Source organism: Amblyomma americanum, chromosome 2 (genome assembly GCF_052857255.1).
Source record: "Amblyomma americanum isolate KBUSLIRL-KWMA chromosome 2, ASM5285725v1, whole genome shotgun sequence".
In the NCBI taxonomy this organism is placed as follows: Eukaryota; Metazoa; Arthropoda; class Arachnida; order Ixodida; family Ixodidae; genus Amblyomma; species Amblyomma americanum.
In genome coordinates, this window is record NC_135498.1 from 90,943,932 (window position 1) to 90,960,546 (window position 16,615).

At 47.7% G+C, this 16,615-nt stretch overlaps 1 protein-coding gene across 1 annotated transcript in view; it reads right to left on the minus strand.

The window, feature by feature from the left end:
- Positions 1-998: 998 nt before the first annotated feature.
- LOC144119870 (uncharacterized) overlaps positions 999-16,615 on the minus strand; it is a 64,856-nt gene continuing 49,239 nt past the window's right edge. The window contains exons 6-7 of the mRNA XM_077652390.1: positions 12,115-12,280; positions 999-1,171 (exon numbers count right to left, since the gene is read on the minus strand). Coding sequence (XP_077508516.1) covers positions 999-1,171; positions 12,115-12,280 — 339 coding nt within the window. The remainder of the gene's footprint in view (positions 1,172-12,114; positions 12,281-16,615) is intronic.

Consider the following 16,615-nt stretch of genomic DNA (forward strand, 5'->3'; position numbering starts at 1 on the left):
GCTTGTGATGTCATCACAAGGTCATGTTACCTAGGTAGCCCGCCTTGCACCAAGCCGTTTGGCACCCAGCCATCCGCCTCTTCAAGGTCGAAAAGAGGAAAGGATAAACAACGGCGTCATCGGCGAGTGGGCGCCCTCGAACTAGCGCACTAAACGCCTCAGAGAAAGCAAACTAGGCGGCAGGTGGGCCGCTAGGTCACTTGACCTTGTGACGTCATCACAAACGGCCCAAGCAGAGGAACCGCATAGAAAACGGCTCAGCGGCTGGGAGGAAACTCTAGTGAGCTCATTAAAATTAATAGACTTGAACAATCTCTGACCACTGTTAAAAATATACAGTCCACATATAACTGCTGTTGTATAAAGCAGTTACCAGTGAAACGTTTCGTCGCATGGCATCAGCACCTCGGAAAAGTGCGAGTTCACGATTGGACTTGGAAATGCTGGTAACGTACCAGTACCTTCCTCCTCTGATTGCGGCATAAAACATGGTGATCGGTTCTAGCTGTCTTCGCTCTCTCGCATCCGGATTACTTTTTGCCTCACATATCCCCCCACCAACTCTAGTATTACCGCCGACTCCAAATCAGTCCTTCCATTTATTTCCGACAAACTACCACAACCAGTCCTACAACCAATACCACCACTTCTACTACTGCCACCACCACAACTACTACCGCTACAGCTTCTACCACTGCGAGCACACTACTACTACTATAGTAGTATTAGTAACAGTAGTAGTGCTACTACTGCTTCTACTACTACTGCTACTACTACTACTACTATTCAAAGCACTGCAACTACAAATTCTACAAGTATTAGTACTACACGTCCTCTTGCTGAGACCTCCTAGTATTTGGCACAGAGAGTAGCCCCGGGCTTGACCGGCCAACTACGATTTCGCAACGCGCACAGACGTCGCCACACAGAGAGCAGTTTCTTGCATGCCAATCTATCAAACTCCGGCTCTCGCGGCCTGTTAAGGAAGCGCATTTCGCTCACCGCAACAGGTAGACAAGCACTCGCCACCCCAGCAGCCTCAGCATAGCGATGCGTTGAGAGGGTCTGCCAAGAAACCCAATGAGTGCCAGGGCGCGCCCTTTGGCGTTCACCTTGTCGTAGAGCTTCAGGGGCAACTCGCCTTTCTCGGCCAGCTTTTCCTTCAATTTATCTGCGCCAACGGTATATGACAGGCGCTTAGAGGGAGTAGCAGGTTTGTCGTGTAGGTATTTATTAATATACCTCCCCTTGCATTTTTCAACAGTTCTATGGCAGAGTTTCTGAAGACGGGGCGCGAAAAAATGCGCGGCAGCACTCAGCGATAGCAGTAGGAATGAATTCATGTGCTTGCATTCCATCCTTTTTTGTTCGGCATTACAGACGCTTCTAGCTATTAGACGTTACGTATACAGTACGTTCAGAAGAATGCGCATCGTCTTGCTATGCTACCTTGTTTCACCTAGGCCCATTTGCAGACTAGCCTTGGTCACAGTCAAGGCTAGCATAGAGGTTCCTACTAACACGCCTCTCGTACCATTTTTCAACAATTTTGTGGAACAGTTTATGGAGATGTGAGGTGTGGAAATGCGCCGCAGTGTTAAGCAATGAAAATAAGCAATGTCCTCCACGAAGAAGGACAAATGAATGCATGTGGCTACATTCTGTCCTTATTTTCGGCACTACAGAGGATGCTAAAAAGTAGACCTTATGTACAGCCACAGCCGGAATATGCACATCATTTTTTATGCCACCTCGTTTCACCTGGACCCGCTTGAATAAAAAAAAAATTGGCAGTCTAGCCTTATTCGTAGTATAAACCACAAGTAAGTTCTAAGCAAGACGTTCTTCAAGTTTTATTCAGCGTCTTTAAATGTTTCATTCCTTCAGCTGTTCCTGCCCATTTTTAAATCTGATCTCATCATCATATCCATCAGGTATGCTCAGACGGCAGCACGACTACAGGCCAAGCCATTTATATCCACTTAGGCTTGCAGCAAATAATTGCGGGGCACATGATACACGTAAGTTATATTGGCTGGGAATTTTTCTTAGGTCGTGAAAAATGCTCGTTATAAACTCAACTGACACGCAGATTGTATTGAGGTGCTTTCACGATTTCAAAGAAACCGTACTGCATAAGCGAAGCTTATTAAAAGAACATCTGCTGTTTATATTTCTGCGGATCTTCGCAGTGTTTGTTCATTCTTCAGAGCTGCCGGCACGCCGATTTATCACTTAGTTTGCGATGCAAGACGCTACCAGATTTATCTCGGTTGATCACATTCAGGCAAAGGTGACTCTACGTTGTTCCAGAATGTTCTATTAACTTTGCGCGCTTTATCTCAATGTTCGCTATCAGCTTTAAATTTAGCACGGCCGGCAACGGCGGGCATTCTGTTCTATGACCGCCGAGCAAGCTTGCTGCTACGCCGCCGCCGAGTTATTCAGTTCATTGTGGGCGGAAGTAAGCTCATATAAAGAGCTTTGTTTAGACGACATTTTCTCTGTCTTTCTGCTCCCCGGGTATCAGTCACCACTCCGTGAAAATATAATTCTATTGCGCGGACGCTGTTCTTTGTCACGTATACAGATAAGTGCCAAGTTTTATTTCAACCTACTCTTGCAGAAACATTCACTTGACTGTGAGAGAAAAAGTCATATACCACCAGTATATTTCGCCATAGAGGTAGGGTCAAACTGTAGAAATGACTCTTGATATTGGCTCTTCGTCACTGGATCAGTATCGTTAAGAAGGAATTCCGCCACTGAAAGATAAAAATGCATTCAAGGCATTAGAAAACACACTACCCTCATGAAGTAAGCCAATGGGCATGTAGACTAACGCTACCTAGAGCCAAAGACCCAGATCTGTCACACCAGAGCTAAACACAAGATGCAGGTTTCTGCTCATTTGTCAGCAATTCAGAACTCCCGCGGAGCGAAGGCGCAGATAATCCCACACTAGAAAAACAACATAGTCCAGCTTGTTAAAAGTGCCAAAGTGTCGCCGCTACCAAAGGTTGACCGCATGCCTCGGTGACTGCTGCGGGCATTCGTCTAATAGTTTACATACTTTTCAGACAGATGAGGCATGCGAGCGTCCGTCTCAGAATTGGCGTACTCAATATGAACAAACAAAACCACAGGTTATCAGAGTAGTGAGCATTATGCACAGTTCGTGTGCGTGTGCATGTGCATGTGCATGTGCGTGTGCGCGCGTGCGTGCGTGTGTGTGTGTGCGTGCGTGTGCGTGTGCGTGTGCGTGTGTGTGTGTGTGTGTGTGTGTGTGTGTGTGTGTGTGCGTGCGTGCGTGCGTGCGTGCGTGCGTGCGTGTGTGTGTGTGTGTGTGTGTGTGTGTGTGTGTGTGTGTGTGTGTGTGTGTGTGTGTGTGTGTGTGTGTGTGTGTGTGTGTGTGTGTGTGTGTGTGTGTGTGTGTGTGTGTGTGTGTGTGTGTGTGTGTGTGTGTGTGTGTGTGTGTGTGTGTGTGTGTGTGTGTGTTTTCGAACCTCGTGGCACCAGACCCATGTCAAATGCGCAAATGTCATGTGGTACCGCGGGCTCTTTGTTGAAGTGGCGTTGGTGAGCAACGCAGGTGACTAGCCTTCTCTGGGACCATGAAAGGTATCGCTTCGCAAATGTCTCTCGAACCTAAGCTGTTCCGAAGTCTATTGTCATGACTGCAGCTGATGAAAAAGCTTCCACAATGTGACGGTGGTATCAACCAAAGAAATAGGACTTTGAACGCCATCTGTTCAGCAGACCGACTAATGAGCATCTTGAATAAACCTCGAGAACACTCCTGTGTTATGAATTTGAATGCTAACATATTTAGGCGCATACACAACGCACAAATTTAATGTTAGGTTAGCATAAGCTTTTTATCTGCTGCCAGGGGTGCAGCAACCTGACTAAAAGAAAGCTTCTAATTGCGAGTGACCAGCAGTAATTTTCAGCGTTTTAAAGTTGCTTTCACGTAACATTTCGGCTCGTTGTTACAAGCGCTTATCTCCTAGTTTCAGAGTTGTGGATCACTTCCAGGATGAATCCCCTTTTCCCCTTGGGCTGCGCTAACTTAACACAAGTTAGTGCAGCCCGTACTGCCAAGGTTATCAGCCAGCTCGGTCTGCATGCGGTTGAGTCGCTAAGAGGTCGAACCCTCCTCTAAATAAATCGGAACAATTGGGGAGTGGCAGCTGTTGCAGTATTCTGTCTTGTAAGCGCATTTCGCTCACTGCTCTTCTAGAAGTCTTTGAAAGTTTATTTTGGAAGAAATAGCCAAGAGTATCAAATAAGTACCATTTATTATTATATTTAGCAGTTAGGTAAATTTCTTTTCTTCCATCTCAAGACATTAATTTGTATGTTACTGCCCAGCTGAAGGAAAAAGGCAAGACTTTACTAGGTGATTTGATATTCTTAGGCTTGGTTACAATTTTTACTTACGTTCGGCAACATGTGCCGAATACGACGCATTAAATAAACCAAAGCCATTTTCTTTATTAAGAGAGTGCACCCATCCTCTCACGGGTCTCAGCACGCCAATGCAGTCACGTGTTTGAAATGCCTGTAATCGCAATTTACCCTAATTGAATAAGGACTGTGGATATAGAGACCCAAAAGTAACTCAATATACATCGCATCACTCTGAGCACTGATGATGCAAACCCGCATATCAAAAAGGCAAATCGCCGTACAGCCGTTTGCCTGATATTGTAGGAGGATGACAGCATACTCAAAAAGCAGGATGGGCAGCTGGGCGAGTTGGTAAGAATTCATTGGGGATAGTAGAGCGGGGCACAATAAGCAGAAATAGGAAGAAGCGGTCGTCTTTGTGTTGGCATTCTTTCCATTTCATCTGTGTTGCGCTCTACCATCGACAATGAATCGAGAGATGTGGAAGCAGTAGCCTTCTTATTCCGGCGCAGCAGTGTGATGTGTCTCAGAATTACTCGTTCGTTTTTCTTTAAAGGGCAGCCCTTCAGACCTTGACAAGAAAAGCGAAACGCCGAAATGTAAACTGTCCGTTGTGAAGCATGATGTGCCTGTAGCCTGGACCTGCTTTCTTCCTGACTTAAGCAGAAGCTGCGACCGTAAAGCAACGGCTTCCACAAGCGTGCTCCTCCTATGCCCTCAAGGCCCAGCTTGAGACAGAGAGAGGTATTTTTATTCTGTGTCAAATAAGGCGCCAAACAATTTTGCATGTTTCATTAGGCCTAATTCGCCAGCCACTCCAGCCGACCGCAAACCAGCAGGCAATACGTTGGGTTTGCATAGAGGCGGAGGGGAGGGGGAGGGGCGTGTACACTGCTGTGATGCAAAGGCAGTGTTTGAGTTTAGGATAAGGGCCAAGGAAGTCAGGATAACCCTACTATAGAAGTCTACAAGAGATCACTCGCAATCATGTAGCTTTTAAGGCGAAAGCCTTTAATGGCTCATGCTCGCGGCCAGGATCGTGTCCGTCCGTCCGTCCGTAACGCTTTGTAACTCGAAGAACTCGGAAAGAAAAAAAAAATTGGAGAAAAAGAACATTTGCATCAGATAGAAGAGAAAAATTGAAAGCCAAGTTTGATGATTGTAGATTTATTACTTAATTAATCATAGCCAAAAAATGTCAAAATTGCGTGGAAATAACGCGGACGTCGATATAGGCACGAAAACAATATGACTACACATCCACCGAAAATCGTCAAAGCAAAGTGCAATAACTCGGGAACTAATAAAGGTATGATAAAAATAATGGTTGCATCGGAAAGAGGAGAAAAAAATGAACTTCAAAGCCAAGTTTGATGACTGTAGAGTAAGCGTCAACAAGAGTAAGCGTTAAGTGGTTCAGTCGAAAAAATAATAAAAACCCAACGGAACATTAGAAGTTCAGAAGCAACGTCAATAACAGCAAGCGTCAAGTGGTTCAGTCGAAAAAATAAACAGAACCATACCAATTATTCGTCTTTACTGACAATTCACAGCGGCAACAATAGTAACAGCCAAAGTCGTGCGAAAAGGCTCTCGATTCACGCAGTTTGGAGTGTTCAAAGTGCCCCTCGGAATTTTTACTGGACTGGCATGGAAAATTGTCCCCGTGTCACCCGTGGGACAACTGGTACTAGGGCGACATGCCGAACAGAAAGCCCAAGATCATGGCTACCGCCGGAGTTGCAGCTGCAGTGAGTGTGGTGGGTCGGTCTTCTGTGAAATAGTTTGCCTTTGCCGACATGTTGTTGTCGGTCATTGCATCTTTTTTAACGTTTCATAGCTACACAGTCATTGTTGCTCCCCAGTGCTTAAACCGACTAATAAGCCACAAGCTATGCAAACACATTTATTTATACAAGCTAACACTTCGCTCACTTAAACACAAGATGCACACACCACAGAGGAGGCCTAGTGGTTTGAACATCTGCCTTATTTGCGGGAGGCATTCAGTTCGGTGCCTAGTTCCGCCGGGTACCCAGCAGGCTTTTGTATGCAAGCGTTCCCTTTGCCCGGTATTCGGCTCATCCGGCGTGAGTTGCTGGGTAATGACAAATAGTTTACTATATACGTCATCTAACTCTATGTGCCTAAACGTGACTACATCCAATGTCAGTCATAAATCGTTAACTATTTTAACTGTGGCGAACTCCCGCATAAGTTGCTTCCTACCCAAGCGCGCTTCTCTCATGTCGTCTAGACGGGATCAGCAAGCCTCGATGCCCCATGGCATTGACATTCTGACTGCAGCGGTGGTCTAGTGGTTTGATCATCCCCCTCGCAAACGGGAGGTGTGGGCTTCGATCCCCATTGCCGCCGGGTGCGCACTGGTGATACAATGGGTATAAACTTTCCCCTGCCTGGTGCTCGGCTTCTTTAGAGTTAAATGCTTGGAAATGGGTCTTTGACCCTATCTTGTGAAATGAAAACTACCTTGTGTCATGGCGCTCTTTGGACGAAGCTGCCCTTGGGCCATAAACATTCATCATCATCGCATTCTGATAACTTACCAGGCGACCCAAGTAAAGTGGCTCCGTCCCATACGCCCACTGCAGGGTAAAGGCCTCTCGTTTATCGATGTCACCCTGTCCTTCGCCAGCTGCGCCTACCCTATGCCTGCAAACTTCCTAATCTCATCCGCCCACCTAACCTTCTGTCACCGCCTACTAAGCTTGCCTTCTCTTGGAATCCAAAATTATATTGCCTGCAAAACTATATTGAAGACCATAATCTATTTCCCCTTTTCATCCTCGGTTTTCGACCAGGTCTTTCTACACAAGACGCCTTTATTCTTATCAAACACGAAGTCCTCACGGGGATAACTCCTGGTGGAGAGCACCTGCTTCTAACACTTGGCACTTCGACAACATTACCCATGCTGCAATCCTAGAATGTCTAAATCAGATACACTATGGATCTCGCATCTTCCAATATATCTCCACCTGCCTCACTGCCCGCACAGCCACGATAGGTATCTGATCTACCAGATCGTCTCCCTACCAAACACCATACAAGGGCACTCCACAAGGTGCCATCCAGTCAACACTACTACTCAACATAGCCATGGCCCCTCTCGCCCACCATATCTCTACACTCTCCGACATCGGATACAGCATCTATGCGGATGACATCACCGTCTGGTCAACCGGAGGATCCCTCGCCGCCAATGAGCAAGCTTTACAAAGAGCCATCGGTGCGGTCGAGCATTTTGTTCAGACTAGCGGTATGGAGCATCAACAGGGCAGAGAACTGAGTTACTTGGTACATGTTCATTATGAGAAATCTAGGCGCTAACAAACAACGACACAGAAGGGAGACCGCGCTTAATCGCAACTACAACCATTTTTATTCAGAGACTTCTGTATAAACACCAAAAACCAAAACAAACCCACAGCAAACGCACGCCACATGCCGACCGATGTGCAGGAAAAGATTAACACGCGGTTTTCAATCCCACTTTCAAAAATTTATCTCTCCACCAGACAAGCCAACATAAGCCAGACAAGCTAGACAGAGGTGTGTTCATTTATTCACCGAGATCGTGTAACGCGGGAGAGAGTTGAAGCCTATCACATCTCGGAAACGAGGCATACATGTGTTATTGACCCTTCAGTTGGCTTTTCTGGTGGAGAGATACGTTTTTTGAAAGAGCAATTGAAAACCGCGTGTTAGGCTTTTCCTGCACATCGGTCGGCATGTGGCATGCGTTTACTCTGGGTTTGTTTTGGTTTTTGGTGTATATACAGAAGCTTCTAAATAAAAATTCATGTAGTTGCGAGCAAGCGCTGTGTCCCTTCTGTGTCGTTGTTTGTTAGCGCCTGGATTTTTCATAATTAATGTATGCAGCGTGCAACGGACAAATCGGAAATCATCCGTATTTATGGCCCCGCTATCGTTTCCCCGGCAATCATGCTCAAAATTCACAACCACCCTATAGAAAAAAACACTCCTCCGAGTGACTGGCCTCTAGGTCCAGCATGACGGCAAGCCCACCCACAACCATTGACACTCTACGCACGTCTGTGCTCAATGTCGCACTTCTGGTATGACGCATCGCTGGACATTGCAAGGGCATGCGTGAGGACGACACCATCCGCCTCGTCACAGCCCTGGCCATGAGTCGAATCCAGTATCGTCTCCCTTACACCACAATATTGATCACACCGCCGAGAGTAGGATCGATATCTTTATCCGTACCCTCTTTAAAAAAGATCTGGGCCTTCCCACGAGTACATCCACCGCTATACTGCTTGCACTTGGGATTCACAACACGTTTGCGGAAATCCAGGATGCTGTTCTGAACTCCCAACAGACTCGTCTCCTCACCACCTCGTTGGGTAGGGCCATCCTTTGAAGGAGAGGTGAACCGCAAGCCACCAGGACCTTGGCCCTGACGGGAGTTCTTCCAAATGCTGTCCGCTCACGCCTTTACATGGACCCCATTCCTCGCCATATGAACCACGAGTCACAGGCACCGCGCCGCCAGGCCCGTCTTCGCAGCCTCCATAGACAATACGGCCAACACGCCAACACCCTTTTTCTTGGAGCGTCCTTCACGTCACAGGATCCAGCGGCCCAGAAGCCATCGCAATAGCCATCACCATCAAAATGAGCGACACGCAGCACCACGGCACTCACATTTTTACAGACTCCCAAGCCGCCTGTAGAGCCTATACGAGTGGACGTGTCCCTCGCTCGTCTCTCCTCGAACTGGGCGGCCATCTCCAGTATGACCACGCCATCACCTGGGTCCCAGGTTATGCAGGTCTCGATGGCAATATTAGGGCAGATGCCCTAGCTCGAGATTACACCAACCGAGCGGGGCACACTGACTACTCTCTACCCCTTCTCAACCCATTTTTCAACCCGCCTAGAGGCCCTCCGCCTAAATAGGCGTCTCTACCCCCCTCCACATAAGAAACTTTCCCCGGAGGACTCCTACCACCTTAGACGCATCCAAACACTTACTTCCTCCAATCTTCACCATCTACATCGCATTTATCTAACATTATATGCACATGAATGTCCTTGATGTAGCAAAATTCCCACATTCACCCACATTACATGGACATGCTAAGCTAAACCGAACCACTTAAAGCCACACAACGCGGCGCTGGAGCAGTGGCAGGTGCCGATGGCCAGCGGCACCCTGGAAGACCAAGAGGCGCTAGTCGCCATTGCCAAAGCGTCGGCGGAAGCCACTGGAGTCGTGGACTGAGGAGCCCACTACAATCCTCTGCGATCTTCAGTCGTGGACTGAGGAGCCCACTACAATCCTCTGCGACCTTCTTTTTGCAGTTAACTGTTTATTCTCTCTCTCTCCTTTCTTGGAATCCACTCCGCCACCGTGAAGGACTAGCGGTTATCTCGCCTTCGCATTACATGCCCTCCCCTAGCCCATTTCTTTCTCTTGATTTGAACTAGGATGTCTTTAACACGCGTTTGCTCTCTGACCCAGTCCCCTCTTTTCCTGTCTCTTAATATTACACCTATCAGTTTTTCCCATAGCTCACTGCGTTGTCCTTAATTTAAGCTAAACACTTTGAGTTAGCCTCCACGTTTCTTCGCCATAGGTCAGTGCCAGTAAGACAAAGCTGTTGTATACTTTTCTCTTCAGAGATTTTGGTAAACTGCTATTCATGATCTGAAAGAATCTAGCATATGCGCTCTACCCCATTCTTATTCGTCTAGTTAATTCCCTCTCATGATCGGGATCAGTGGTCACTACTTGCCCTAAACAGACGTATTCTCTTACTACTTCCAGCACCTCGCTACCAATTGCGAACTGCTGTTCCCATGTGAGATTGTATAAGATTAATTTCGTTTTCTACATGTTAACTTTTAGACCAATCATTCTATTTTGCCAAACTCATTGATCATGCTTTGCACTGCATCTCCTGAGTGATATAGCAAGGCAATGTCTTCAGCGAATCTCAAATTACCTAATATTCTCTATTATCTCTTGCCACCAATTGTTCCCAATCGGAGTCTCTGAACACCTCCTGTGAACAGGCGGTGAATCGGCGGCGTGTCTCCCTGGCTAACACGCTTCCTCATGGGAATTTAGTTGCTGACTGTATGAAGGACTATGGTAGCTGTGCAGTCGTTACAGACATTTTCCATTATTTTCAGATAAGACTATTCTACACCATGATTACGCAGTGCCTGCACGACGGCTGAGGTTTCCACTGTGCCAAATGCTTTCTCGTAATCAATGAAGGCTATAAATAAGGAATGGATATATTCTGCGCATTTCTCTATCACCAGAGTGATCGTGTGAATATGATCTATTGTCGAGTATCCTTTACGAAGGTCTAAGATTGTCCTGAATCTTTTAGCGATTGCCTTAGTAAAGACCTTGTAAGCAACGCACTGTATGCTGATTGGTCTGTAATTTATCAAGTACTCGACGCATCACTTCATATGAATTAGGATAATGTTAGCATTCTTCCAAGCTTGTTTAACACTCGAGGTCATACGGCATTATGTATAAAAGGTGGCTAGATTTTCTACCAAATTCTCCTGCTCCCTTCAACAGATCTGCTTTTACCTGATCCCCATCAGTTGCTTTTCCACTTTGCATTGGTCCTAAGGCTTTATTTACTTCTTTTTCTTTTACTGGTGGGATGTCCTATTGACGTACGCGACTGCCTCTCTCATTAGCGTTCTGAATACACTGCAACTATATGGATTTGTGTAGAAGCCTTCGGCAACTTTAACTATCGTATCAATGTTGCTAATGGCATTGCCCTCTTTGTCTGTTAACGCATACACCTCGTTTTTATCTATGCATAGTTTCCTCTTCACTGCTTTTCGGCTATTTCCATCATTTAGAGCACGTTCTATTCCCTCCATTATAAGCTTCCTGATGTCCGCTACCTCGCGCTTATTTATTAATTTTGATAGCTCTGCAAGTTCTATTCAGTTGCTAGGGTTAGACGCTTTCATGCTTATGTGTTCATTAATCAGATTTTTGGTCTCCTCATATAGCTTGCCAATATCCTGTTGAACAATCCTACTGCCTACTTCTACTGTGCACTCCCTAATGCTAGCAGTGAGTACCTGTACCGCCTACGGTCAGACCCATTATGTGCCAAATGCCGTTCGCTATAAGCCTCTTTGGAACGGTGTTTTTCTCCTGCCCAGTAGCTGTTCATACCCTTCTTCGTCATCCCCTCGCCATCCTCAAGACGTACAAGGCTGCCGTCGTCACATCAGGGCGAGCCGCTAGCGGTAATACGAAAAGACGCCAGCATGCTGAGTACTGCGCATTGCGCTCACAATAAAAAAATTTACTCTCTCTTCCTTTATCTTGTTAAATTTCGGTGTTTGGCTCAACATCCTGGAAAACGAATATTCGAAACGATTTGGTTTTGCTTCTATGAGGTTCAACGTCCCAAAGCGACAAAGGCTAGGAGGGACGCCGTATTGGACGGCTGCGGATAATTTCGACCACCTACGGTTCTTTAACGTGCACTGACATAGTACAATAAGGAGGCCTCTCGAATTTCGCCTCCATCGAATATGAGTACCGCGGCCGGGATCGAAGCCGCATCTTTCGTATCAGGAGCCGATCACCATAACCACGTGGCAACCGCGGCGGCTGCATATGCGAAATGAGCAGTTCAAAGTATCAGCACGCACGTTTTCCATCTGCCGAATAAAGCTTCTCACGAAGGCTAGTCAGCTCCAATCCACTCAAATTTGCGCCGGAGTTAGTGAGGCAGGCGTCGTAGAAAGGCTTCCAGGCGTCTTTTTCCACAAGGGGCCAAAGTGTGACAAACTCCCTCAGCTCTTCGGCTACGTCGATCTGTGAACGCGCAGAAAGAGGTCATTAAATTATGCGGCACTCAGATCAACTCGCCTTTTTAAGCGGTACTGAGTAGTGGTGTACCCAAACAACCCCTACTTGAATGCACGTAGACATCGACAATTGCGCAAACGACTTGTCTAACGTGTTCTCCAGTTGGTTCAGAACATACAGAGGAAGTATCGAGCTACCAAGAGCACATTGACTTCCGCTCATGCACACTAACCTTCCAACGAGCAGTCTTGCAACGATCCTGTAGTGCATTTATATTATGGTTTATTTGTCTTAAGCTGGGCGCGTTTTATTCTACGCTGTTACTCTTTCGTATTTCGGAACCAGGGAGAAATCCAGGTGCCTGTCCTGGCAGGTATCCCTATTGAAAAATGTGTACAGGTTCGAATAGGTCTACAAATAGGATTATGGCACATTTCGTTCAACAACACAGAATGAAGCTTCCAAAGCGATTCAGCCTTTGAGAGACTCCTTAGTAGAGGGCTCCGTATAACTTCAATTACCTGTGGTTAATTACCGTGCACTAAGGTCACACAGTGCATGCAAGTCGTGAGTTTGAACCCGCCCGCTACGGTAGCACTTGGATGGAGGAAAAATGTGAATGGTCCGTGTACTCTGCGTTGTTAGTGCTCGTTAAAAACTCCAGTTGGTCGAAATTATCCGGAGCCCTCCACTACGGCGTCCCTCATAAACTTAGCCGCTTTGGGACGTCCATCCTATAAAGCCAAACCAAATGTGCCATAATCCTATTTGCTGACCCATTCAAAACTATATACATTTTTCAGTAGGGATGTTTACAGCGAAAGGTGTTATGTGGAGCCCTGCCCGACAGATTCCTAAGAAGCAGACCATGAGCATCGGGTCATTTGAGAATCAAGTGTAATCTCGTCATGAGCGCCCACCTCACTGACTCCTGGAACGTTACTGTACAGTGATTTCCAGAAGGTGTTTCTACACTTACAAAGTTTTTTAGACTGTGCACAGACTTTTGTCTTTAAGGCCCAGATCATATTGCCGCGAACCTTTGTAGTGTTGGTTCATTCTTCAAAGCTGCCGCCACGCCGGTTTATCGCTTTGTGGATGCAAGACGCGACCATATTTCTCTCTATCGATCGAATTCAAGCGGAGAAGAGTCTGCTTCGTTCCAGAATGTTGTAGTAACTTTGTACGTTTTATCTCGAATGTTCTCTATCAGCTTTAAATTTAGCACGGCCGGGAGGGGCGGCCATTCTGTTTGACGACCGCCGAGAACGCTTCTTGCTACGCCGCCGCTCAGTGATTCATTCCATTGTGGGCGCAAATCATCCGAAATAAAGAGTTTCGTTTAGACACCATTTTCGCCGTCTTTCTGCTCTCCTGACTGCACTCACCACTTCGTGGCATCTGCTGTAGGTGCGGCGTAGACTTCGATATACCCGACATCCACTTCAAGTGTGATGCCAGACCTCAGCGCTTCGCATCCGAGGACGAGCCAGCAGTTCACCAAGCCAGCCGACGTCTACAGAGAGAGGAGCCTGAGTTCGGGACGCTACCGGACCGCACCACACAGCCAAGAGACGTGCTACGAGCACCGCAACCTCGCCAGCGATGTCGACCTCGATCATACTGCGCCAGCCGCGGGTGCCGCCAGCTCTCAATGGATCCCTAGGCGAAGACCTCGAAGAATGGTTGGACCAACTTGAGCGCGTGGCATCATTCAACAATTGGGATGATGCGCCGAAAATCGGGCTCGTCTTTTTCGCACTAGAAGGCTCAGCACGCACGTGGCATGAAAACCACGAGTCTTTCTTACGACATCGGGGCTGTTCAAGAGAACGTTTGAAGACATTCACCAGTGCCATGAGGTAAGAAAGAGCCGAATGACTCCCCAAGTCCAGGATCGAGATTCCGAACGAGAGCGTAGGCCATAACCTACGCCGCTGCAATACGCACTCCTCAGCCACAACGACACCCACTAGGTCCTGTCTCAGATGAGCCACTTGTTCCTTTACTCCGCCTCTCTGCCCCCGCCCACCCAGCCTACGAGTGACGTTCAAGCCCCAGGAAATGCGACGCCTGGAGGACTTCCGACAGCCGACCGCTGTGCTTCTATTGCGGTGATGCCAGCCATATTTTTCGTCACTGTCCATATCGGCGTATTGGTCTCATGCATTGCCATTGACACACCACGACCACGCTTCGGCCAACGTAAGGAAGAAATCGACGAGTACCCGCATCGAGAGGGGCACTCGCCGAACCGCCTTTCACGCTCAACATCACCGTCAGCCACGCGTATTGCGCCGCCACGCCACAGCTACGCAGCCCCGGCACGAGGAAGGTCTCCCAGCCCACGTAGAGGAAACTAAAGACGGCAGCCTCTGGAGGTAAAGTTGCTCACGAGCGAAACACCGAAGATCCTCCAACGTCCATGCCGCACGAAGACGGCGCCTCCGAAACGCCGACGCCGCATACAATGACAACCTAGACCACGATGCGAACAGCCTTGAAAACGACGCCGCTACCGATAAAAATCTTCAACGAAACCCTTTATCACTGATCCACACACTCGACGAAGCCGTAACGCAGTGCACAGGACGACGTGCAAATCAAGAGCCAGGATATCCGACTTAGAAGTGGTATCGACAGCCGGAAAGATAGCGCTCTAGTCGACACAGTAGCCGGTTACTCGATACTGAAGGGAACATTCGCGGCGCAGCTGAGGAAAGTAACGACCGCTTGGGACGGCCCACGAATTCACACAGCAAGGGGCACCTCATTACGCCATCAGGATGATGCACTGCGCGAGTGACTGTAAACGAAATACCTACCCTGCGACCTTTAATGTGCTACGCCTATGTTCCCTCATCTTTGGCATAGGTTCCCTTAATGAGCATTAGGTGGTCATCGATCTACGATCCAAGCTGATTACGCTTTCAACCGACGAAGCCATTCCTTCGATGAGAACTCAAGAAAATCACGTTGCCCTGAGTGTCCTGAAAGAAGTGAGCGTCCAATAAAACTTGTTGCTGGGCTAGTTGGTGACACATACATGAATAAAGATGTAGCGCAAAAGAGACGAGCACGGGAGGGAGACACGACAAAGACTAACGTAACGTTTGTCTTGCACCAGCCGCCGAACGTAGCGTTCGTCTTTGTCGTGTCTCCCTCCCGTGCTCGTCTCTTTTGCGCTACATCTTTATTCAAGTAAGTGAGCGTCCCAACCCTTTCAAGCGTCATCGTGAGCGTAGGCGCCACGAACGCCAGTAACACTGAAGCCATCATAGAGGGGAACATGCATTTGCTTCTAGACCGAGGAACCAGCATCAAAAGAGGCATTGCATATTTCCGCAGTGGACAAGCCGAAGTACTGCTGACTAACTTGAGTGAAGAATACTGGCACATTAACAAAAGAACGACGATTATTTGCTTCGACGAAATATCCGATCAACGAGACTCCTTCGCCCTCTCCGACACATCCGCAGAAGATTCTCCTGATCAAGAGAATTCGCCCACTTTCGACACCAACACAACCCTGCCCAGGAAGAGACAAAACCAGATCCGCAATCTGCTTCGAAGCTAGAGCGAGTGTTTTTCCTCATGGCCGAAGGTCCGACAGACGGCGATTGCCAAGCATCGCGTTATAACCGACCAACACACCCGACCTCTCCGCAAAAGGTCCTACCGTGTGTCTCCGCGAGAACGACAAGCCAGCTGGGACAAAGTGGAAGAAATGCTTTGACACAACATCATCCAGCCTTCAATGAGCCCATGGGTGGCACCACAGTTCTATTGAGAAAGAAAGGCTGCGCACTTCTATTCTACGTTGATTCCCGCCGCTTGAACAACGTAACAAAGAAAGACGTCTACCCCCTCCCCCGCATCGACGACACACTGGACCGGCTCTGCAACGCCATTGTTTTTATCATCGATGTACCTCAAGGGCGGCTAATGGAAAATTCAGGTCGATGAAAGAGATTGCGCGAAGACCGCATTCATCACTCAGGATGGAATCCGAGTTCAAGGTGATGCCATTTGGTCTCTGTTCCGCACCGGCGACGTTTCAGCGAGTAATGGATATAGTTCTGGCATGCCTGAAGTAGCAAATTTGTCTGATATACTTCGCAGAAGTCGTTGTTATGCCTCGAACTATGAAGAGCACCTCAAAACACTTCGAACAGTACTAGACGCCCTCAAATCGTCCGGCCTAACCTTGAAAGCAGAAAAGTGCCACTTTGCGCATGAAGAGCTGCTGTTTCTAGGCCACACCGTTTGGAGGGATTACGCCCATCTTCGAATAAAACAGCTGCCTTTGAACAGTTTCCACCGGCGGCCGATAAGAAAGCT